The sequence below is a fragment of the Balaenoptera musculus genome, chromosome 4 (genome assembly GCF_009873245.2).
Source record: "Balaenoptera musculus isolate JJ_BM4_2016_0621 chromosome 4, mBalMus1.pri.v3, whole genome shotgun sequence".
NCBI lineage: Eukaryota > Metazoa > Chordata > Mammalia > Artiodactyla > Balaenopteridae > Balaenoptera > Balaenoptera musculus.
The window spans coordinates 143,483,893-143,508,807 of record NC_045788.1 but is presented as its reverse complement, the minus strand read 5'-3'; the positions used below and the strand labels follow the sequence as shown (position 1 = coordinate 143,508,807).

The window sequence follows — 24,915 nt, the reverse complement described above, 5'->3', positions numbered from 1 at the left end:
CTCCCAGGCCGTCGCGCACGTGAGCAGCCGAGCCTCGGGGTCCACGGAGGCCACGACACTTCGCGGACTAGGAAGGCCCGCAGGCCGCGCGGTAAACTCCGCCGAGGCCCAGGGCGGTCCTGGGGTCGCGGGGACCCTTCGGGGGCGACAGGGGGGCGCCCACAAAGCACGCGGGGCCGGAGCCGGCCCGGGACCCCCGAGGCCGCAAAGTGTGGCGCCCCGACCCCGGCCCGCGGCCCCCTTCCCCCACCCGCAGCCCTTCCCCACGCCTACGGCCCGCGGTGTCCCCAGCTTACCTTCCCCCCGACTCCGCCAGCCGAGGCCTGCAGAGAGGCCGCCTCCCGGGCGGGGGGCGCGGGGCCGAGGGCGGCCTCCCCCGTGGGCCTCACGGCAGCCTTGTGCACCCGGGACCGCAGACCCCTCACTTTCCCCATGTCCGCGGCGGAGACCCACAACCGGCCGGAAGCCGAGGAGCACACGCGGCACCGGCTGCCGGAAGCTGGTCCGCCGCTCTAGCGGCCCGGCGGAAACGAGAGCCGCGGTGGCTGGAATCCGCGATCCTGCCCGCGCCGGCCTCGAGGCGCCAAAGAGGAGTGGGGCGTGGCCGCAGAGGGGCGAGGCTGCGGTGTGGGGGCGGGGCCGCGCTCTTCGTCCCGCCTTTGGCTCCGCCCCGCCTCCCGGGGCAGGTGTGGCTAATTGCTGGAATCACGCAGCCTCCCTGCGATCTGGAGAATGATGGCTACAGCGCTGGAGGGGATCAAGTTTGTTGAAATATACGAGTGTGTTTGCTTGTGCCTGTCAAAAACGCCCTGCGGGGAGGAAGAGAATCGGAGGACTGGGGAACCCCTAAAGGAAACCCCATACTTACTAAAACACCTCAGAGGCATCAGGCCAGGATTTATAGGGGCGACTTCACAGAACGGATCTGGGCTGGGGCCAGAGAGAAATGTCCCTGGAAGAAACCCCAGAAGCCAGCTCTCAGGCTCGGCACCCCAACTCTGTCAGTGGCCCTGCTATCACCAGCGCCTGCCCAGGGCCAGGTTGGGTGTCTGACCAGCGCCTGCCAGACCAGCTTCCTTTGGCTAGAAACTTTCCTGGCTGGGACCCAGAGCAGTGGAACTTCTGGGGAGGCTTTCTGGAGCACGGAGAAGGCCAAGCCCACCACCCACTCGTGTCCCCACTCGTCTGGTGGCACCTACAACTTCTTTAAGGGGTGTCACGAGTCATTCTCTGGTTCCGCCAGACCTAAGGAGAACACAGAGGTAATGACTGCTGGGTACACGTGCTGCCAGGGTGCATGCAGACACAGCACTAACTCAGCTGGCATCCAGGGACGACCTCCCGGAAGCAGGCGCAGAGGCACTAGGCAGCATTCCAGAAGCAGCTCTGTTCTGTCGGCCCCAGCATCACTGGGCCTGATCTTCGACACACTTGCATACTCCGCATCCAGCTAGCCTCACTTCCTGAGCCGGCTGTGGCAGGGAGGCCTGGGCTTGCCTCCTGACCTGGGGGCCTGCTCCCTTGCCCGACCCCCAGTGAGCCGGGCCCCTGGCCAGCTCCAAAGGCCTGCAGGGCAGCCACTATTTCAGGGTTTGCTTTTTGCCTTTTCTGTACAGCCCATGCTTTCTCAATAGAAGGAAAAGAATGTCCAACTGCTGCAAAATGGATCTGTTATGAGTTTTTTAAATCCTGGGGCCCGTTCCCTCTCTTTCCCTTCATCCCCCTGCGTGACCAGGCCACACCCTGCTACCCTGACACTTTCATCTGCAGCCCCACCTCTCTCTGGGTCTCCACCTGAAATTGAGGGAATCTTAAAGTGGAATTCTTGGTTCCCATCCCAACCTGCCCCCACTACCCGGGCAGTATATTCCCCTCCGGAAGAAATGGCACGGGCACTCACACAGCCTCCCAAGCCCCAAACCGCGCTGTCACCTTGGCTAGCGTCCCCTCTCCCTGTCACATCCAACCCAAGAGCCCCCTTATCACTCCCTCCAAATTCCACCCCCCCCTGGGCTCCTGCCCTGGCCTCCTCACTGGAGGCCCCTACCTCCCCAGAGGGGCCACGGCCATGATCGCCCTGGAAAGGCTACCCCTGGCTTTGGCCTCCAGGGGAGGACCCCTCGCTCAGCCGCTCTGTCCTTCCCAGCGCTCAGCCGTGTCTCCTCTGTCCCATATGCCGTCCGCCTCCCTGCGGGACCTCGCGGCCTTGGTGGTCTCTGGACAGGCCACGCCCCCCGTGCTGGAGGCGCGAGTTAATTCTTCTGTCGCGCGAGGGCGCCCGCGGCCCGCGTGGGTTTCCCTGGAGGAGCTGGGGCGCCGCGGGCGCAGGCGCGGGCGTGCTGGGAATCCCAGCGCGGGCCCTTCCCCGGACCCCGAGCGCCTTCAGCCTCCGCAGGGCGCGGACCTCCTCGCGGATCCGGGGGTCCCACGAAGTCGTGGAAGGATGGCTTCCGGGAGAGCCTCGGGGCAAACACCCCGCCGCTCATCCCGGTCCACCCGGTGCTTCGGGGCCCTCCGCAAGGACTTCCTGATGACGCCCCAGCTCTCTGCTCTCGGGTTTCCCAAACCCCACCAGGCTGCGCGTTAGAGCGGACGGCAACCTGCGAACAGCGGGGCTGCAGACCCCCGGCTCTGACCCGCTGCTCCTCCCAGCGCCCGCGGCTCCTTGCGTGGGCGCCGCCCTGGCCAGTGGCTGGGCTGGGACGTGGAGCCCCAGGGGCCACTGCATCCCAGCCCTGACTGACCCTGGGCCAATGCCCTGACCCCACGCGTCTCCATGTGCCCCCTGTCAGGACTTCCTTCCTGGGGTGGTCCTGGGGCTGCACCAGCCTCCCGCGTACAGCGCCCAGCCCCGTGAACCCGGCTCCGGATAAGCCTTCCTTAGCCCTCCTCAGCCCCGGGAAGGCGTCCTATCGGCCCCCTCCCTGGCCACACTCCTCTCCCCTCAGCCCCTGCCGGGCCTGAGTCTAGGTCTCGGGAGCCCCCGGGCCTCTCCCCGGAGAGGAGGCCCGGTTCACGCGCCCCCAGCGAGGTGGCCAGGCTTGGAGGTGACTTGGGCAAGGTAGGAGCCTCAGTTTCCCCGTCTCTACACTGGGTTGCCGCAGGGGTTCTTTGAGGACTGACGGGTAAAGCACCAGGAGGCCCCTGCGGGCAGCCGGTGCTCAGATTCCAGGGGCAGCAGGTCGGTAGGGAAGCAAACCCGGCAGAGTCTGGCGGCTCAGGGGCGGGCCGGCGGGGTGTCAGCGCCAGCACCAGGCAGGGTGCCCCGCGGCAGGCGGAGGTTCTTGGGGCGTCTGAGCCGGGCCGGGGCAAAGAAAACTCCTCCATGTGAGGACCTTCCTGCCGCGTCCTGCTGCCCCGGGGCGATGGGGAGGGGAGGCGGCTCCCCTTCCTCTGCGCTTCTGCGGGCGCGTCCCGAGGACCCCTAAGGAAGCGGCTCCGGGAAGGAGGCGCCAGACTCCAGGGCGTGCGGCTGGGACCTGCCCCAGCCTCGTGGTCGAGTGGGCTCCGTCCACCGGCTACGGATTGGGAGACTGAGGCTGGCGTTGGGGTTAAAAATGATCGGTTTGGGTCTCTGCGGGGCCGTTTGTCGTCTGAGCATCCCCCAAACAGGAGGAATTTCTGGGAATCGGGCACGCGTGCCTCCCGCTTGGCTCTGGGACAGCGCGGCCCGGGCCCAACCTGTGCGCCTCTGCGCGCGGCGACCACGGGGTTAGCGGGTCCCGCCCGTCTGCGCCCAGCAATGCGACAGGAAGGTCTGGTGCAAACTATTTGGGGTTGTGCAGTTGCTGCACTGGGAAACTTTTGGGGTAAAATAATGCGTCCTCAATGTGGTCGCGGGGGCGGGGGTGGGGGGGGGTGATCGGGAGGAAGTGGTGAGGGAGGGGCGAGAGGATGAGGCCGGGCAGGAGGTTACCCAGCTCGCGATTTCCACTTGACTCCGCAGGCTAAGAGACGCGGCGGCCCTGGCCCGTGGCCCTCCGGGGAGCCCCGCAGCCTGGCACCCTCCTTCCAGCTCTGCTCCTTTTCCTCCTTTTAACCCTCCCCCATCTAGAGAGAGAGCCCGCTGATAGGGGTGGGTCCCTAGGTTTTTGGTTTGTGGTCTCATTAACCTGATTTATAGTAACATCCTTTTCTGATTACAAAATTAATACGTGGCTATCATAGACAATTTGGAAAATACAGAAATCTAGCTCTGAAGTTAAAATCCCTTTAATCCCGTTGCCCAGAGATGTCACCGCAGTGCACGGTGTCCGCGCCCCTCGAGCCTCTTTTTTCACTCTCTGGGTGGTGCAGCCTTTGTAACTAGGAAGCTTGATCGTTGCTAAAGTGTGAAAAGGATTAGGTCTCCCTGACACCCACCCAGCACACAGTGCAGGGTCAGCCGGCTTGCAGCTCAGCTCTGACAGCCCGGCCCCTCCTCCTACCCATGTGACCTTCAATGGGTCGCTCCCTGCTGGACGGTGCCACACCCAGATTAGGGCACATGTTCCTCCCCAGCGCCACCTCGGCTTCACCCCAAGCTTAGCCAGCCTCTGGGTGCCATGCCCTCCCCTCCTAACCCCCTGCCCTGCCCGCTTCAGCAGCCTTGCTGGGCTGGCCTGGCACTTGGCCCTGACCCCGGCTCCACCTCCGTGTTTCCAGGCTCTGCTGAGACCTTCCTTCATCTCAGCATCCTGAGAGGCAGACCCCCGCCCTCATTTTACAGATAGAAAAAGGCGCCTTCCAGGAACTGGCCTAACGCCTTGCAGCCACCTGCCCAGCTTGCGCCTGGCCTGCACCCCAGCTCTCCCGAGCTCAGCCACTGCCCACCTGCCCTCCTCCTTTGTGCGGCAGCAGCAAGGCTGACCCATGGGGCCCGCGCCGGAGACGAGCTGCTAGTTCTTGGAGAAAAACAACACAACCTAAGTGGGAGAAGGAAGATAGAAAACCGTCCCCCGAACTGCAGGGGCTTCCCCGGTGAAGGAGGGCGAGACCTTTCTGGAGAGGTCCCTCCAGGCCGAGAGGCTGCCTCTGGGCTGGGACCCAGAACCAGACAGGAGGGAGGAAGAAGGAGGAGGAGAGCAGGTGTGCAGAGGGGGCCCCTGGCCCCAGCTGGGATGCCTGCAAGAGTGCCAGGGGCCCAGGTGGGTCAGGCACTGCAACACCCACCTTCGGGGGTTCAGTGGGAACTGGGGAGCCAGTGAGGTGCTTCAGTGGAGGAGGAGGAGTCGTGAAATGACAGGAAAGGCCAAGAGAGAAAGTTTCTAAGACAGAAATGACCTCTGGGGTCTGCTTCAGCGCTGGGTGGTCTTGGGCTCTGTTCCAGCCTCTGATGTCCTCCTCTCCTTCCTCCCCAGTGCCTAGTGCCTTCCCATGCAGGCCAGTGTGGCGCGGGACTCAGGGTCCCTTCTGGGCTCGTCCCCCCACTGATGACCTGCCACCGGAGTGTGTTAAACGGACACCGGGGCCCTCCCCAAGCTCCGATCCAGTGGGCTGGACGTGGACCAGTGGATCTGCGTTCCCAAGAAGCGCCCAGGTGCTCCCTCCGCCTGCCCCCATCGCCACTGTCCTCACTCCCGGAGAACCCCAACCCACAGGCTGGCCCTCCGTCTGTGTTTAAATGCAATTGCTTATTGAAGGCAGGATGGGCTGGGGCTGTCACAGCACAGGCCACACAGCCAGCCAAGCTGAAGACAGGTGCTATCTGCTCTTCCCAGGAAAGCTTGCCCCTCCCCGTCCCCAGCAGACCCATCGCACTTCCTCTGTGCCAGGCGCTGTCCTGTGTCCGTGTGGCTCATAACCCCACACCTGGTGACAGAGTGCCGTGGTCATCATTCTCATTGGTGGACGAGGGCACTGGCTGCAAGTCTGAGGCCACGCACCCAGGCCTTTGCCCTTCACCTCTACACGACCGATGTGACACATTGCGTGTAAAGTGCCACCCTGGGGCCAGAGGAAGGGACAGCTCCTTACCAGTTAGGGACACAGCAGGGATGAGGGGTCCACGGGCCAACAGCGTTTAGGTGGGACCCTTCAGGGTGGGGAATGTGTGGGTGGGCAGGGAGGGCTTCAGGGCCAAGCATGCGGGTAGGACAACACAGGCGAACTCAGGGATGAGGCAGGTAATTAGGTTTAGCAGAAGCTTGGGGTCCCCAGTGGGGAGGATCACAAAAGCATGTGGGCTTTTGTGGACCTTCCCAGGGATCCTGGCAGGGGGGCGAGTGAGAAGGAGTTTCTCAGACATTCCTCTGAAATCTCACCGTGCCTAAAACCCACCATCTCCTGGGGGTGGGCGGGGGCCAGTGCTCCCACCCCCCACCCCCCAGGAAGGGCTCAGATGCCACGCTTTCGTCTGCATCCTTCTTACTTCATCCTCTCAACTTGGGGAAGCCAGGCTCAAATTTGCACCGCATTTCTGGGAGGGAACGGGGAGAGAATCTGATTCCTCTCTATTACATGGAAAGAGACCAATGCAGAAAAGATAGATTGTTCCCCCAGGTTCAAAAGTTAGAAGGTAGAAGCAGAAAACTTAAAGGGAAGAAATTTCTCTGTAAATCCAGATATAGACCCTCCCCTAAAAAAAAAAAAAAAAAAGTCTGTAATTTTATCAAAAGCTCCATGAGCGCTGGGACCGCATCTCATTTTTCTTTTTATGATTTACATCTTTGCATTTATTGGGCACCTGCTGTGTGCCAGGCCCATTGCAGGATCCTTTCACGTGTCCTCATTTATCCTCCCAACTGGGCAGGGGAGCAGATTGTGGGAAACTAAGGCCCAGAGGAAAAACAAGGCCAAGGGTCCTGAGTTGCCACCATTACTAGTGGGCCCAGCTGTTAGACCTCAAGCGCAAGTGCTATCTCTAGCCTCAGACTCCACTCCCCCCAGCCAGGTCCCTGGGGCAAGAGGAGCTTAGACAGCGCCTCTGGGAACTGGGCCACTCAATCCGGGGTTGGAAGGTGCCAACTTGCTTTGACAAAGGCAGCCCAGACTTCCTGTGGATGTGCATCCTCAAGTGGCACTGGTGGAAAACACAAATTGAACAGGAAATGGCAATATGACAAGTACCAGGAAGAAGAGGAATGACCCTGGGGACTGGGTTAGGATTAGATGTCCAGCCCCCTCGTGCCCCCAACCCCCCCACCCCACCCTGCCATGGGCGCCCCACAGATCAGCCTGGCCTTTGTGGTGGAGGGAGGGCTCTGGGAAGGTGTTAGATCTTCCTGTTCCGGTAGAGGAAGGTGTTAGCTCCTCACACCCCCGCCCATCCCTCACCTCTCCGTAGAGCTGTTATCACAGTTTTATTTTTAATCTGGGCTCAGTGCTTTCCTTATTCTAACTGTGTAAATGTGTTCTGCTGAGCCAAGTGGACATACTGTAATTACATTTTCTTCTTGGTACAACTTTCCGGTTTTTCTCCAGAGTTGGTGATTGCTTACCTTTTTTGCTGTCTCAGTCTCCTTTCAACTTAGAGCCCAGTCTTCCTCCCTCCGACAGGGACTCTTCTCAGTGTGACCGTCCACGCTGTCAAGCCTATCAGTTCATCTCTATGCTTTGATGAGAGTCGGGCAACCCCTGCTCAGGCCCCAGCGCCCACCCCAGCCTCCCTGGTGTGCTCAGACACCTTCCTTCCAGGTATGTCAGGGAAATAGGAACGCCACCTCTTCAGCTCCCTCCCACAAACAGAGAAAGCCGCAAGGAGGAAGGCTAAGGAGTAAAGGCCCTCTGCTTGACAATGAGAAGTGGGGCTGGGTGTGCTGTGGCCAGTGTTCAGGACAGTAGGTAGCTAGAAGCAGCCCCCAGCCTCTCAAGTCTCTTCTCTCCTTTCCATGCTCGCTTGGCTACCCTCCTGCACGTACGTGGCCTGGATCAGAGCAAGGCTCTCCACTGTCCTGGCTGGGTGGCTTTCTGCCTGTTGGTGTGGGTTTGTGTGGGGCCAAATGAGCAAGAGCTACTAGAGCCCTTGCCATGGCGAGCACTACTTCCTGCTCTGGTCCCCCAGCCCCCCTGGAGTGTGCTTGCCACCCCCTCTGCAGCTGCCTCTGCCAGCACCTCCCACCTCCCCCGTCTCCCCCCACCCCCCCCAACCCCCCACCTCCCATCCCCGCCTCCCCACCCCCGCCTCCCCACAAAAGAGCAACAGCTGAATCAACATTGCAGAAGGAAGCTACTGGCAGGAAGAAATTAAAAAGAGAAAAGCAAAGATGGGGGAAGGGTCTGGAGAAGACAAGGGCTGGGTTGGAGGGGGAATTTGCAGGCCAGGTGGGAGGGCGGTTGGCAGAGGGAGGTGAGATGGTGGAGGCGTGCCGGCCAGGAGCTGGGGGCTGGGAAGGAGCTGCCGGCAGCCTTGCTGCTCCCCTGAACGCCCTCACGTCACGTGGGGCGAGTTCTCAAGGGACTGCGTTCTGCCTTTTGGGTGCTGGGTGCTGGGTTGGTCTTTCTCCGGCTCTCATGCCTCATCTGTCCCACAGACACAGCATCGTGGGCTTCAGTGTCTGACTGCAGCCTCCCCCCAGTGTCGGCAACAAAACTGCACCCACCCGGGAACCTCTGTATGGTGAGCCTGGAACCCCTTCGCATGTTCTCCATCATTAAATATTTCTTACTCTTCACACTGTCGCACACTGTGCTCTCCGGGCTGTGTGTTGTGGGGACATGACTGGGCAGGAAGGGGGCTGGGGGTGCCCAGGTCAATGTCCACGACGGCAAGGGGATGGCATCTCTTCCTCTTTTCTACACTCACCTGGCTGCCTCCTGCCCACCCCACCCCCCAGGCCTGGCACACTTTGGGGTATCCCTCCTCATCCTGCTTTATATCACCATGACATGCTTGCCTTCTGAGCCAGGCCATGATGTTCTGGAGGGCACGGCCTTGCACCCTTTGGGCGTCCAGCTCAGTGTCCTGCCCAGGCCCTGGAGTCCTCAATGAACACCTGGTGAAATAAAGTCAATTTTCTGGAAGGTGGAGGTGAAAGTGACTGCAAGTGGAATTTCTCGGCTGACTTAGGGGAGAAGATTATTCCCAGAATCCTGCTCCAAAAGCTCACTCCTCCCTGGCTTCAGTTTTCTTCGAGATGCAAAGCCCTGTCCCTCTCGGTCACTCCCCACAAAGGCCTGTGATGTCCTCTGTTACACGTTCTCATTCCCAGAATTCCCTGTCTGCCTTCTTGCCACCGGCGTTTCAACTACTTCATGAGTTCCCAAGAATGGATGCACCAGGGTTTGCCGAGGCCATTTCCCAGGTACTAGATGAGATTTAATGACATTTCGTACAAATGCTGCCCCATAAAGACACAGACACTTCAGAAGCCCTGGTGGGTATCGTTCCTGGTGGGTGCTGCTGAGCCGAATGGGGTGCACACTATGCGCCTAAATACAGGATGCCACCCCCCCATTTCCCCCCACTCTTTAATTCGCCTTGTAGATTTTGTCCCTGTGATGGCTGGGAGAAGGATTCTCATTGCAGTTCCGATGGTAATCTCCCCAGAAGCTGGAGTCTCTGTTTTGTTGGCCTTCTCGGCAGAATGCCTGAGAATCATTCATGTTGTTGGGTCTCTAATGTTTGCATTTAATGCTATAAATTTCCCTCTACACCTTGCTTTAGCTACATCCTACAAATACGGTATGTTGTGTTTCATTTCATTCCGTCCAAAATATTTTCTAATTTCCCTTGAGGCTCTGTTTGATCCATGGATTATTTAGAAGTACGTTGTTTCTTAGATTTCTTCTATGTCTTTCTGTTGCTTATTTTCTGGTTTAATTCCATTTAATAATTCCATTATGGCTACAGAACATATCGTGCATGATTTCAATCCTCTTAAATGTGTTCTGGTATATTTTATGGCCCAGGACACAGTCTTCCTTGGTGACCGTGTTGTGGACACCTTCTGCTGCTGCTGGGTGGAATGTCTTTCGGGTCCAGTTGGTCAGTGGTGCTTTTTAGGTCTTCTGTGTACTTGCTGATCTTGTGTCTAATTTTTAAAAAATTGATTACTGGGAAAGGAGTATTGAAGGCTCCAGCTGTCATTGTCTATTTCTCCTTTTAGTTCTTTCAGATTTTGCTTCATGTATTTTGATGTTCTGTCGTTAGATGTATGCACATTTACAATTGTTGTATCGTCTTGTTGAATAGACCCTTTCATCATTAAGTCAAGCCCCACCATACACCTGGTAATTTGCATTGTTGTGAAGCCTACTTTGCTTGATATTAACACAGTCATTCTATTTTTCTTTTTATTAGTGCTTCTATGGTATATCTTTCCCATCCGTCTTCTTTTTACCTACCTATATTATCATATTTAAAGTGTGTTTCTTATAGGCAGCATATAGTTGGGTCATATTTTTAGAAATTCCACCTGCTAGTATCTGTTTTACAGTTACTAGCAGTTACAGGTATATTTAGATCATTTACACAATGTAATTATTGAAATTGTTGGATTTAGGTCTATTGTTCAAATTTTTGTTTTCTGTTTGCTCCCTTTGGTTTTCACTTTTCTATTTCCGTTTTCTGCTTTCTTTTGGATTGTATCAGTGTTTTTAGTATTGCATTTTAATTTATCAGTTGGTTTTTTAACTATATCTTTTTATACAGGTTTTTCAGTGGTTGCTGGAGGAATTGCAATATATATACTAAACACCTCATTGTCTACTTAAAATGAACATTTTACCATTTCAAGTGAAATGAAGTGGAACTTTAAAACTGTGTATGTCCCTTCACTGTTCTCCTTTTATGTTGGAGCTGCCACGTATTTTACATCTACATACATTGAAAACCCCACCAGACAATGTTGTCATTTTTACCATCAACATATTGCAAAGACCTTAAGAGGGAAAATAGCGTAGTTACCCGCTATTTTCCATTTCTGTTGTTTTTTCTTCATTTCTAAGTTTCCCAGTTTTCCTCTGGTATCATTTCCCTCTGAAATCTTAAGATTTCTTTTAGAGTTGTCTGCTGGGGACTAATTTTCTTACTGTCCCTTCATCTGCGAGTGTCTTTTTTCTTTTTTTTTTTTGGCCACACTGCATGGCCAGTGGGATCTTAGTTCCCCAACCAGGGGTTGAACCCTCGCCTCCTGCAGTGGAAGCTCAGAGTCTTAACCACTGGACTGTAAGGGAAGTCCCGAGAATGTTTTTATTTCCCCTTCATTGGTGGGAATAATTTTGTGGGAACATAATTGAGAGCTGGCAGTTCTTTCCTTTGAGCACTTTATACAGGTTGTTCCATTGTCTTCTGACCTCCGTGGATTCTGATGGGAAATTTAATGTTTTTCAAATGGATCTTCCTCTATATGTGATGTGTCATTTTTCTCTGAATGCTTTCAGGACATTTTTCTTTATCTTTGGTTTTCAGCAGTCTAAGTATGGTGTGTATAGGCTTGATTTTCTTCAAGTTTATCCTATTTGAGATTCACTGAGATTCTTTAATCTGTAAATTTATATTTTTCATCAAATTTGGGAAGTTTTCAGCCATTATTTTTTCAAATACTTTTTCTGGGTCAACCCATTATGCCTCTCGTCTTGGGGCTCCAACGGCAACAAATGTTAGATCTCTTGATGTTATTCCACAGGTCCCCAGGCTCTGTTCATTTTTTGTCAATCTTTTTTTCTCTTTGTCATTAATATTGGATAATTTCTATTGGTCCTCAAGTTCACTCACTCTTTCTTCTGTCTTCACCTCTCCCATTAAGCCCACTCAGTGAATTTTTTATTTCTGTAATCATATTTTTAATTTTAATACTCATTTGGTTCTTTTTAATAGCTTTTATATCTCTGCTGAAAATTTTTACCTTTGCATTTGTTTCAAGGGTGTTTTCCTTACTTAATGGGGCACATTTTAAATAATTGATTTAAATGCTTTATGTGATAATTTCAACATTTGGATCATCTCAGAGTTGGCATCTATTAATTGTTTTTTTCTCTTACAAATTCTTGAGATTTTCTTTGTTGTTATTGTTGTTTGAGTACTTTTGGATTGTGTCTTGGATATTTTAGATATTATTTAATGAGACTCTGGATCCTATCAAAATCTTCTCCAGTGTTCTCCAACATTTCTCTCTCTCTCTCTCTTTTTTTTTTTCTGGCCATCAACCTGGTTGGGTCAGACCACAAGTTCAGACCTGCCTCCTGTGGGCTGTGGTTCCAATGTGAGTTTAGTTTTCAAAGTCTCTGCTGTGTTATTTGGATCCATCTTGCACTTGCATCCCCCCGGTCCAGTTTTCAACCTTGGCAGTGGTCTACACCACGATTCAATTCTCAAAGCCTTTGACATGGTATTTGGGTCATTTCCACATATGTCCAGCTCAGGGGTGAGTCTGGAACTTCATATAAAGCTTTATAGGGGACTTCCCTGGTGGCACAGTGGTTAAGAATCCGCCTTCCAATGCAGGGGATGCAGGTTCAATCCCTGGTCAGGGAACTAGATCCCATATGCATGCCCCAACTAAGATTTTGCATGCCGCAACTAGCGAGCCCAAGAGCCGCAACTAAGGAGCGGGCCTGCCACAAGTAAGACCTGGCGTGACCAAAATAAATAAATAAATTTTTTTTTAAAAGGCTCTGTAGGGTCTCTTTCTTAATCTCCTTCTTATTAATTTCTCTGATGCTCTCTGGCTTCCGAGTCTTCCTTTCCGGGTCCTCTGGCTATAAAGCAGGAATTTTAGCCTCCTGCACTGTCACATGCTTCCTGTGCCTAGATCCACCTCTGGGTCAAAGTGACTATTACAATAGCTTCTGCCGCTATAGCTGCTGCTACCACCATCTTGGGAGTGCGGCTTTGGGACAGAAATTTGTCTCTGGGGCAAGACCAGGAAAAAGAAAATGAAATAGGGCATTTCTCTCACTCTCTCTGTCTTTCAGGGCATTGCTCCTCCCAGCCCACTGACCAGAAAGGAGGGGTTCTCTTGGCTGTGCTCACTGTGCTGTCCTGGGGTGCAGGCTACCTTGAATCTAACACAGGGGATGTAGGGAGACAAGACATTTGCTACCATATCAGCCTTTCGTCAGGTTTTGATTTCTCACGCCAGTCTGTCCAGAAAGTTGCTTTATTTTATTCTGTGTGATATTTTTAGCTCTGGTCAGTGTAAAGGTGGAGTGCAGTGTGCTTACTCTGTCTTGGCTGGGACTGGAAGATGTTGGTGCTTTTTCTTCTTATTCTTAATTTCAATTCATTTTTTACAGCTTCATTAAGATAGAATTTGAATGCCAACGTCCACTCATATTAAGTGTACAATTTAATGATAATGATTTTTAGCTGAATTTACAGATGTGTGCAGTCATCACCACAATCTATTTTTAGAGCATTTCCATCACCCCCAAAAGGTCCTCACGCTCATTTGCAGTCACTCCCTGTTAGTTCCTTTTTTTTTTTTTGAATTTTATTTTATTTACTTTTCTATACAGCAGGTTCTTATTAGTTACCCATTTTAAACATATTAGTGTATATATGTCAATCCCAATCTCCCAACCCATTAGTTCCTTTTCAAAAAAGAAAATAGATTATCTCAAGACTATGGAAAAGGGTGGAGATCGGCATCACCAACACCCTTGTACCCACCATCCAACTTCATCAAATCTTAATATCTTGCTTTACTTTGCCCAGAATTTTTTCTTCTTTCTTCCTCATAAAACTTAAAAACATAAAATTGAAGCCCTCTACATACCTCTGCCAGGACCACTACTTTCTCCACCTTCAGAGGTAGCCACTACCCTGAAGGCGGGTTGGTGAGTACGGGGGTGTTTTTCCTGTAACCACGGGTGGTATAATAGGAAGCCCCCTTTTGCAACTTGCCTTTAAAAATAACCTCAGTGTTACGGTTTTGGGCGTGTCGTGTGGACACATAGAGCTCCAGATCCATATTTTAATTGCTGCTTTTGTGCATGAAGGCCACAGGGTATCTATTTATGCCATGTTGGGTTTGTTTCCAGTTTCTTGGGTTCCAGTTGCTGGGTTTTTCTTTAATGCTATTCTTTGGTTAGCACCTACTGTTATTACATTGTGTCTGTGAATTTGGCCTCCTTATGACTTCTGTGCTTTAGAAGATGTTGAGATTTCCTTTGTGGCTTAATAAATGATCTGTTATTATTGTCCCTCATGTTTTAGCTTTACTGTGTACAAGGTAAGGAGAAAGTGTTATATTCCTCAAATTCTCCGTAGGCCTGGTTTTCTATTTGATCTGTTCATTTCTGAGAGAGGTATATTAAAGATGTTTGCTACGTTTGTGGCTGTGCCCGTTTGCTTATGTATTCGTCAGTTTTTGGTTTTTATATATTGTGGTTATTTTGTTCAGTATATAAAGATTCATGACTGCTAAACTTTCTTTGTGGATTGGAACTTTCATTACATACATCTTTCTTTATTCGTTTAGTGCTTTTTGCCTTGAATTATATCTTTTAATATTATCTCTATATTATATTTTTAGTATTTTCTAGCATGTGATATGTAAGTTTTCCAATACTTTATTTTCAGTCTTCAGTGTCACTTTTAACAGTTTATCTGATAGGCGGCATTTTTTTCTTTTTAACTGTGGTAAAATACATATAACATAAATTTAACCATTTAAACATCTTTACCATTTTTAAGTGTAAAGTTCAGTATTATTAAGTATATTCACACTGTTGTGCAACTAACCTCTGGAACTTTTTCATCTTGCAAAACTGAAACTTTATCCCCATTAAACAAATTTACACTTCTGTTTAAAGTTAGAAAAACATTTTTTTCCTACAGAAAATCTCACACCTATACAAAGTAGACGGAAGAGTTTAATGAACCCATGTGTCCTCGACATCTGCTTCAACAATTATCAATTTGTGACCAATCTTGTTTTATTTATATCCCTACCCAGTCTCCCCTACCCACCCCACCCCTGATTATTTGGAAGCAAATCTGAAACATCCTGTCATGTCCTGTGCAAATATCTTAACGTGAGACTCTAAAAGGTGACGATTCTTTAACATAATCACAAAACCTTTAACACGTCCAAAATGTTAACAGTAATTTGTTAATGTCCTGTGGTCCGCGTGCTGTGACTGGTTGATGTTCTCTCCCATCTCTTGTCTCGGGTTCCCACACCTCCTCTCCTCTCTTGCAACCTTCTCTTCATCTTGGGGGCTTCTCTCCAGCCTGGATTTTGCTCACTGCATCCCTGCCAGACCATTAACCCAGCCCTCTGTCCCCACTGCTCCTATGTACTGGGAGGTGAAGTGTTGACCTGATTCGGGTTCAGGAGTAAAAGTTGTGATTTTTATGTTATTTACTTTATGATTCACTTACTTTCTGTTGCTGTTTTCTCCAAGGCTTAGGACAGCAAGCGACTTGTGTCTGTGAGTGGAGCGTGTCCTCGTGGTGTCACAACCAGCGACAGTCAGTGCTCCATCTGGTGCGTCACCAGGGGGCGTGATTCGGGGACATTCTCAATCTCTCCTTCCTTTTTTTGTTGTATTTTCCGGAATAGTTCCATAAAGAGGAAGTTCCCTTGATAGAGAACATGTAATTGGAGTTTTTTCTATTTTTAAAACTCATCAAGACTATATTTGAGGAAGGTGACCCCTTCACAGGTCCTGTGACCCTGGAACTCTGGATTCTCCGGAACTTCTGAAATCATCGCTGATAACTTATTGTGTGTTTTTAATTCACAATCCTTTCTTGTTTGTTCTGTTTCCCTTGCCTTAAAAAAAGGATTTTTCGTATTTTCTTCTTTTTCAGATGTATACTTCCTATTTCTACTCTTTAGGAGAGTTTTAATTCTTGTCACATATAAAATTAAATATTTCCTAGCAAAGTGTCCATTGATGGGTATCAGAAACAGCAGCATGCCCCCCTGCTCATCTGTTCTGCTCCTCTAGGATTTTTGTTTCAAATCGTTAATATTTTTACCTCTATTTTAAAATCAACAATTACTTAGGCTTAACAATTTTTCCTTATTTCTTTGGTCACCTTTGCCTCAGCGACCCTTGGATTCCTCTTGGATTTCTTCATCTGTCTGTCTTCATTTCGGGAGTGCATCTTCCAAATAGATTTTAGGGTAGTGTTATGTATCTGAGCCCTGGTTCATCTGAAGACTCTGCTTTCTGTTTGTTTGTGGATGTAATCAGTGTCTCCTCTTCTGCTTCCCTTCCTCCCCATCCTAACCCTCCCCTTCCCTCGTTCTCCCTCTCTCTCTGTCTCTGTCTCTCTCTGAATCTGTCCTGCTTTCTTTCTATCACTAATGTTCTGTGATGGCATCACAATTTAACCAGTTTCGGGACCTTTGTTCTTCCTCCCAAGCCATGCAGCAGCCTCTTCATCTGGGTCCTCTCTCTCGGAACTTCTCTTCTGTTGTCTGAGTCTCTCCCCTCTCTGTTTACTGTTCTCTCCTGGAATTCCTGTGGGCAGCGCAGGGCAGGTGGACTTGCCTCTTCCCTGTCCCATTGTCCTCCCAAGCCAATGCCCTCATCCTGCCCTCCAACTGATTTGCTCTCCAGCTTCTTATTCTGCCCTTTGGTCCGTGTGATGCTTTTTTATTTCCGTGACCCAAGTTTGAATCCCCAGTGCCTGTCTGCTTCTTCTTTGGTGGGTGCACGCTCCCCTCCCGTGTGCTCAGTCTGCAGGCCGGCTCCCTTCCTGGGGTGAAACTTCCTGGGCACCGCCCTCCGGGATTTTCTGTCCCCTGCGGGGCACGGCCAGCCCCTCGGCCCGTGGGGGCGTCCCATGGTGCCGCCGGAGGCCCTGCTCCCACTCCATCCTCCCTGCACGCTGTTCCACTTCCAGCTGTGAGCGTGTGTGACGGATGGTGTGTTCCCATTGTGTGTTGCTCCTCTGACAGCCCTCTGTCGGGGGCCCTGTAGGCAGAGGGACTGAGGTTGGGAGGGACGCGTGTGGTGCAATCAGCCACATGTAACTACTTCCTCCAGTTCCTGACTTAGAACAGGAAGCATCGTGCCCTCACCAGCGGGGTCTCAGGCGGGCCGGTGTCTTCCCACACCCGCTGCAGCACCAGCCTGGTGAAGAGTGGAGCCGAAGCCCCTGCCAGCCCAGCCAGGACCACCCCTGCTGAGACCTCCAGGGCGTCGGCGGGTGAGTGGACAGAGGCCCCTCTGTGTCGGGCTGGTTCCTCTGAAGGGGGCACTTCAGCCCTGAGGTTCTTCCCCCGGCCGTGGCTGCTGCCTTTCCCAAGGCGGGCAGCTCCAAGGGGCCCAGCCTGCAGAGGCCCTGGTGGCCCTGGTCCGTGTCACACACCCTGGGACCGTCCACTCTAGGCCCCCTGAGCTGAGGTCCGGCAAGGGGAAGTGCTGAGCCCACCGTGGGCAGAGCTAGTGGCGGGGTGATGGGAGGGATGTAACCAAGGAGGTGGGACCGGCATGGCGGGGGGATGCACTCAGACCCCAGCCGCGGTTCCCCGGGTGAGGGTCCCTCAACAAGCCCCAGGCACTTGCTGAGCCCCCAATGCGGGGGCTGCAAGGCCCGGCAGAGCCAGGAGGAGGCTGGGGGACAGGCAAGACCCCCGTCTGGTGGGTACGGGGCCGGCACGGCCAGGCTCTGCAGGAGGGTCCCTGGGCCTCCCCAGCTGCTCCTTCCTCTTCCTGCTTGAGCGGGTCCCGTTCTGTCTTCACAGCTCCGTGGTTGCCGGGGTGGTTCTGTCCTCCAGCAGTGCGTGTGTGTGTGTGTGTGTGTGTGTGTCTGTCTGTCTGTCTGTGTGTGGCTGTGTGTGTATGTGTGTGTGTCTGTGTGTGTGTGTGTGTGCACGGTACATTGTCTCGGGGGTGGGTCTGCTGCTTCTCTCGGACTCCCGAAGGTTCACCAGCTCTGGCCTAACGATGTGAAAACGCTGGGTGACACTTAAGCTTTAGGGGGTCAGGCATTGGGTGTGTGACCTAAACCTCCCACAGCCAGGCCCCTGGAGGCCTGCCCCCTTAGGAGTGGGGGGACGGGGGCCCGAGGGCCCGGACAAGCGCCGGGAGGGGGACTCACGGCTGCCCCAGGGCTTTGTCCCAACGGGAGTGAATCGAGACACTTCTCGAGGGGCTCGGCCCGGCAACCAGACACCGCTCCACCGGCCGCGGCTTTCTCGCTGAAATCTGCGTGGATTTGTCTGCCTGCGGCTGTCAGCTTGCACTGTGCCGGTCACGGTCACCTCCTGGAGATTTCACGAGGGAAGACACCCCAGACAGCCAGGGGCCCTGCAGAAGCTCAGCAGAGGGGCCACCACTGTCCAGGGGAGGAGAGAGGCCTGCCCTGCCTGCACCCTGGCAAGATGGGCAGGAGATAGGCCGGCTGCTGGGCCTCCCACCTGCGAAATGGGCCGGTATTTACACTCCAGCTGACTCTATATCAAATTGTAATTCAAAACTCACTTCCCTGGAGGGGGCGGAGGTGTGGGCCTGCGTCCACAGGGTCCCGCGGGTTCAGCTCAGGCCGAGCTCCGCCGGCTACAGGGCTGTGGAGAGGCATCCGCCCCACGAATGGGGCAGCACGGAGCCCGCGGTGGCCTCTCCTGACTCAGGCCCCGCCAGCTCTAGGATGGGTCCTGGGTGGCAGAGTCCGGCGGCCTGCGCACCTGTCACCGCGAGTGGCCCACGGTCCCGCCTGAGCCCACGTTGTGGGACAGCTGCCGGCGTTAATAACTGTGCCCCCAGCTGAGAAGCCCCATCCGGCGCTCCCCGCCAGCACTAGGCAGTCTCCTGGTGACGCCCCGGTGACACCACCAGGCGGGTAGGGCTGAGATGCTAGTGTGGTCACTGTCCGTTCCCCTTTGTGCAAACTGGACCTAAAATGGGGTGTCGGTTCTGTCGTCACCTCACCCAGACCTGCCCGAGTGGGGAGCTGAGGCCCGACGGGGGCGCTGAGGCCCCCAGGGAGCAAGCGGCTGGCGGGGGAAGGTGCCGAGACCCACCTGTCCCAGTCGTGCTGCCGCGTGTCACCTGCCTGGCCGCTGGGGCCCCGTCCCCCGTCAGGCTGGTGGAGCCCACGTTCAGCTGTAGCAGCGGGCGTGGTCCCCAGGCTGCTCAGAAAGAGCCCCTGCCTTCCCCCTCCCGGGCAGGGTAGCCCATGGAGAGGGGAGTCCTCGGTGGGCCTGGGGGTTTCCAGTCTCTCCCACCGCTGACGAGTGGGTGTCTTGGTGACATGGCAGGTGCAGTCAAGTCCCCGAGCTGCCAGCCTGTGACCCGGGCAGGCCTTCCTGCCTGGTCCAAGGTCCCCCCCACCAAAAGCCGGGGGTGTCCGGGCGGCTCACCCTCCCAGCAGTCGAGCAGCAGGGCCGGGGGTGCCAGGGAGCCAGCAGACCCTGGCTTCTGCGTGAGCCCTGGCACGGTCCCTGCTCAGCACGGCACCCCACGCAGCCCAGGTCTGAAACCGTGTCACGCAGGCTCAGGGGTGGGGTGCCACCACCGCAGGGCTCTGATGACGGTGGAGAGAAACAGGAGCCGGGTACCCTCACTGCCTCTGAAACACACGGAGCAGGAAAGCACGGCTCTGCCTGCTCACCTCGAAGTGGTGTTAAAAAACACCTCTAGCAGCTTTCCCTGAACCTGGGGTGCTCATGTTGGGGTCTGTACTAGTGCGGGCTCCCCAGAGGGACAGAACCAATAGGATGTGTACACGTGTGCCTGTGTGTGTGTGTGTACAGAGGCAGAGATTCATTTTGGGGCTTGTACGATTGTGGAGGCTGGCAAACCCCAAATCTGCAGGGCGGGCTGGAGACCCAGAGGAGAGGCGACATTGCAGCTCAAGCCCAAAGGCCGTCTGGAGGCAGAGGTCTCCCCTTCCTGGGGGACATCAGTCTTTCCTTCAAGGCCTTCGACTGGTTGGATGAGGCCCGCCCACATCATGGAGGGCCGTGTGCTTTACTCAGAGCCCACTGATGTCATGTTGAGCTCATCTAAGAAACACCTTTGCAGCAAACATCCAGACCAGGGTTTGAGCAAACATCTGGGTACCACGGCCCAGCGGAGTTGGCATGTGAAATTCACCAGCACAGCACCCTTGGCTCTCTGTGACAAGGGAGGAAACTGAGGTCCAGAAGGGGAAGTCACCCGTCCACACTCACTCGGCAGCTGGGCGTAGACTTGAGCGTGTCAGCCCTGGGGTCAGGCTGACGTGGGCCCCGGTCCTGGCGTCTGTCCTGGCTGTGCGGCTGAGGGCCTGACCCTCTCAGAGCCCTCCCTAGGAACAGGGAGCAGGTTTGGTCCACCCCCAGGGCAGCTGCGGGTGAACTGAGGCTGTGAGTGCAGAGTGTAGCCAGGCCAGCAGGGTGGCTGCCGTGGGCAGTGCCCTGCCCTGGTCCTCTGGGATCGGGGGTCCTGAGTGGCTCTCCAGGCAGGGACCGCCACCCACTAGCTGAGGCTCCCTTGAGGACTGACCATGTCTGCCGTGGTCCCCAGCGCTGTGGCCCAACCTTGCACAGCCACTGCCCTCTTCCCAGGAGTCGTCACAGAGCAAGTCGCGGCCCCTTTCCCATTGGCAGATGTGGGGTCAGGCCCCTCGGATGCTCAGATCTGGCCAGTCTGAGACGCAGAGGCCTCCGCACCCATGTGGCCTGATTCCGCTGCTCTGGAAGCTTCCGGAGGGAAGGTCGTCTGGGTATGTCGCACCCTGGGCTGCAGCCAGAAGTAGTTGGAAGGGTTCCCTGCTGGCTGAGGAGCTAAGGTCAGGGATTGAGGTCAGCCTCCTTGACGGACGAGACCTCACCAAGCCAGGGCTCCTGCCTGACGGGCCTCCGTGGGCACGGGGCAGGCCTTCTCTCACAGTGTTCCCGGGGCTGGGGGCACACAGAAAGGCAGCCCCTCGGGAGCCGTGCTTCCACCAATTTATTTTTTTTGTAAACATATTTTATTTGTATATGGTTACAAAAGACAAAACAAATGCTTTATAATTTGTTGCAAGTTGGAAGCATCCGACAGTGGCCTGGAGGCCCTTGCTGAACACCTAGTGATGAAAACCCACCAGTTCATTTTTAAATAGTGTGGGTGTGGCCATGCGTTGGTGTCTGCAGCAGTGGGGCTTTCAGGTGTGATGGGAATCTGGGGGAGGTGTGGGGTGTGGAGGTGCCCTAAGGTCTTGGCAGAGGTCAGAATCCTAGAATCCCGGAGAGCAGTGCCCAGGGGCCAGACAGGCAGCACTTGTTCAGTGAATGAATGAGTGAGCAAACGAGCTATGAGCAGATGTCCCAGCAGGGGGCCACTGTCCTCAGAAGTGTCAGCAGTGGGAACAGAGGAACTGACCACTTTAGGAATCTAGAGACATTTCCAAGCAATTCCTCAACCACCACGATATTCAGATTTTCTTAAATGTATGAATTTAAAAAAAAAATCATTATATATGTTTATTGTAGAAGGTTTGGAAAATACAAACCAGAATAATGAAGAAAATTGAAAATACTTATAATGCCACCACACAGAAGAAACATGGCCTGTTTTGGTTATTTACATTTATTGTTTTCCCACACAGCGACTTTTGATTGTAAAAATTGAGCTGCGAGCAACCGTTCACACATTTTCATGCCATGTAGGTTCCGCTGGGTGGGCCTCAGGGATGTTAAAAACAGTGTCCAGTTTGACAGCTAGACCAGGAATCTAGATATTTTGATTACAATACCCAATTATCAGCCAGAGCAACCTTTTCAAATGTTTGCTAACAAGCTGCATTTCTTCTTTTGTGAATTATCTGTTCACAAGATCCTTTTCTATGGGGTATTTGCCTTTTTGTTATTATTTCTAAAATCTCCTTGGACACAAAGATTACCATTCACCTTCTGCATGAGACAGATACTAAATATTTTCATCTATTCAATTTTTTATGTACAAAATTTGTTTTTAGAGCCTGTCTTCTTTTTATTTAATTTATTCAAGTGTAGTTGATTTACCATGTTCCAGGTGTACAGCAAAGTGATTCAGTTTCATATATATATATTCTTTTTCAGTTTCTTTTGCATTATAGGTTATTACAGATATCGAATATAGTTCCCTGTGCTATACAGTAGGTCCTTATTGTTTATCTATTTTATACAGAATAGTGTGTATATGTTAATCCCAAACTCCTAATTTATCCCTTCCCCCTTTCCCCTTTTAAACCATCAATTTGTTTTCTATGTCTGTGAGTCTGTTTCTGTTCTGTAAATTAGTTCATTTGTATCAATTTTTAGATTCCAAATATAAGTGATATCATATGCTATTTGTCTTTCTTTGTCTGACTTACTTCACTTCGTATAGTAATTTTGTAGGTCCTTCCATGTTGCTGCAAATGGCATTATTTCATTCCTTTTTATGGCTGAGTAGTGTTCCACTGTATATATGTACCACATCTTCTTTATCCATTCCTCTGTTGATGGACACTTAGGTTGCTTCCATGTCTTGGCTATTGTGAATAGTGCTGTTATGAACACTGGGGTGCATGTATCTTTTCGAATTAAAGTTTTCATCTTAGAGTCTATCTTCTTCTTTTTTTTTATAATTAATGTTTTTTGTTTTTGTTTTTAAATTTTTATTTACTTATTTATTTATTTATTTATTTATGGCTGTGTTGGGTCTTCGTTTCTGTGCGAGGGCTTTCTCCAGTTGCGGCAAGCGGGGGCCACTCTTCATCGCGGTGCGCGGGCCTCTCACTATCGCGGCCTCTCTTGTTGCGGAGCACAGGCTCCAGCCACGCAGGCTCAGTAATTGTGGCTCACGGGCCTAGTTGCTCCGCGGCATGTGGGATCTTCCCAGACCAGGGCTCGAACCCGTGTCCCCTGCATTGGCAGGCAGACTCTCAACCAGTGCGCCACCAGGCAAGCCCTTCTTCTTTTTTTTGATATTTTTTTATTTATTTATTTGGCTGCACTGGGTCTTAGTTGCAGCACGCACGCAGGATCTAGTTCCCTGACCAGGGATCGAACCCAGGCCCCCTCTATTGGGAGTGCAGAGTCTTAACCACTGGACCACCAGGGAAGTCTGAGTCTATCTTCTTGGTATTTTCTCCCTTAGTTTTTACACTCAGTGTCCTTACTCTGAGATACACATTCTTCTATTCCTTTTATCATTTTATTTCCTAAACCTGGGTTTACGGGTCCCATGGTTTGAAGGGGGCACTGCCATGGCACGTGGCTTCCCGGGAACCTGCTGTGCCTGGTGCCTTTGAGGCCGGAGTGCCACTGCTCGCTTCCCTTCCCCCGGCCACCGGCCCGAGGGCCAGGGTCACACCGACTCTGTCCCCGAAGCTTCTGGATGCGTTTTACAGGCCAGTGCACAGCTCACTGCTGCCTTACCTCTTCCTTTCCTAAGCTCCCTGGCGACTGCCATACAAGCTCTCTTCCAGATGACCCATTTTATTGCTTTTTCCAAAGAAATGATTTTCAATGTCTTTATCAATTTTAGCTTCTCTGTTTGTTTTCGGATTCATCGACTTTTTCTGTTGTCTGTGTATTTCCCACCTCCCTTCCCTTATTTCCTGAGCTTTGTGGCTCTTTCTCTCACGTCTGAACTTTCCGTCCTGCACGTTTATCATCATTCCCTTCCGTCAGGCAGAAAAGCATTTAGGGCCTCGGGCTTCTCTCTCCATCGGGGACGCGTTGAACAGAGAAAGTTGTGCTGTCTCTTTTCTGAAGTGTCTGTACATATAAATTTGATTTCCTCTTGGACTTACGGGATACTGGGCAGAATGTTTTAAAGGTTCTAATTAATATGTGTGTGTTGGGGGGGCATCTCATTTTATTCCATTTGGTCAGAAACTGTGGCCCTTAAAATTTCTGCCATCAACCTTCACCAGTGGTGAACGGAGCAGTGACGAACATGTGCAGTGGATTCTCCTGGGGCCGAGAATGTGTGGGTTCAGAGAATACGGGGCTGGCCTCCTCCTCAATCCCCTCTGCCCTTGTCTTCTGATCTGTCTGGAAACTCCGTGACCTGGGGCGGGGGGGAGGGGTTCCAGCCCCCACTGGAATCCACTTCTGTCCAATTCTTTTTTGTCTTTACATAAAGCAGAAACGACCCCACCCTAACTTTGTCTTTTGGTTTAAAAAGGTTGATGCCTATTTTAGATCATTGTCAACACTGGCCTTTTTCTACCTGAAACAGCCTTGAATCCTCAGCTCCTGGCATGAATACCGCACCCCTGCCTTCCCCTCTTTTAACATTTTCCTGACAGCATCTCTGTTCCTTGCCACTTGCTGGACATGCCTCTTGGAAACCAGCACCAGGTGGTTTATGGTCTGACCTTGAACGGTCAAGGGCAGGCCCTGATGCCAAGTCCTGACGGTCGGTGAGTCCTGGGGCCCCACAGGGCCTTGTCTAAGGGTCTGCACTTTGGCAAACCTTTCATCTTTGACAGCAAGCCTGATCCGACAGCAGCTTACCCTGCCTCCGACGTGGGGCCTCCCTCTGCTTCTTAAACTTTTCTTTCTTTTTTGATGTTTCCTCTTTCTCTTCTTTTACCAAATAAGGACAATGGGCTTTTGTGGAGTGTGTGGGATTTGGAAGGAATATATCCTATTTTTCTTCTGATGTTCCCTGACGGACCCCGACGCTCAGAGCTTTATTCATCGTGAAGGGTGATCCTCAGGGTGCCCGGGGTCCGCGGGGATGCGCCACTTCCTGCCGTTGCACTCGGTCGCGCCAGCAACCCCCTGTCGGGCAGGGTCAAGCTCAAGGGTAGCTCTGACGCAAAGTCCTCACAGGCCCGTGGGGCCTTGGGTTTCTCAAGCCACCTCGACTTGGGGTTTTGCACCTTGAGTCCTGGGGCGGGGCCGCCCTTAGATCTGGGGAGAGTGCAGCCTGGGGGCCGTCGGAGTGGCAGGGAGGGTGCCGCAGGTCTGGGTTCGGGTGGCCCAGCTGGAGCCCGCGCCCTCCTCCCTGCTCTCGGACCAGCTGTCCCAGCCGAGTCGGGGCCTCACACTCACGAGGGCGGTCCGAGCCTGCCCTCCCCCAGAGCGGGACCAGGCCCGCAAGCCCTTCCAGGCACGCAGAGGGAGCCGAGGCAGAGTATGCCGCTGG

At 52.9% G+C, this 24,915-nt stretch overlaps 2 protein-coding genes across 9 annotated transcripts in view; one reads left to right on the top strand and one right to left on the bottom strand.

Annotated features, from left to right (window-relative positions):
- The window catches only part of FAM207A (family with sequence similarity 207 member A), a 30,214-nt gene extending 29,660 nt beyond the window's left edge, over positions 1-554 (bottom strand). The window contains exon 1 of one of the 4 annotated variants that reach the window (XM_036851759.1): positions 297-554. In XM_036851759.1, coding sequence (XP_036707654.1) covers positions 297-434 — 138 coding nt within the window. In that variant the 5' untranslated portion in view covers positions 435-554. The remainder of the gene's footprint in view (positions 1-296) is intronic. The other 3 variants (XM_036851760.1, XM_036851761.1, XM_036851762.1) reach the window with 3 other exon arrangements.
- Positions 555-8,463: 7,909 nt separating this feature from the next.
- ITGB2 (integrin subunit beta 2) overlaps positions 8,464-24,915 on the top strand; it is a 35,796-nt gene continuing 19,344 nt past the window's right edge. Inside the window, exons 1-3 of one of the 5 annotated variants that reach the window (XM_036849810.1) lie at positions 8,464-8,536; positions 9,129-9,221; positions 16,947-17,029. The gene's annotated coding sequence lies outside the window, so the exon portion shown is untranslated. Of the gene's footprint in view, positions 8,537-9,128; positions 9,222-16,707; positions 16,746-16,812; positions 17,030-24,915 lie in introns of those variants that run through there. The other 4 variants (XM_036849807.1, XM_036849811.1, XM_036849809.1 and 1 more) reach the window with 4 other exon arrangements.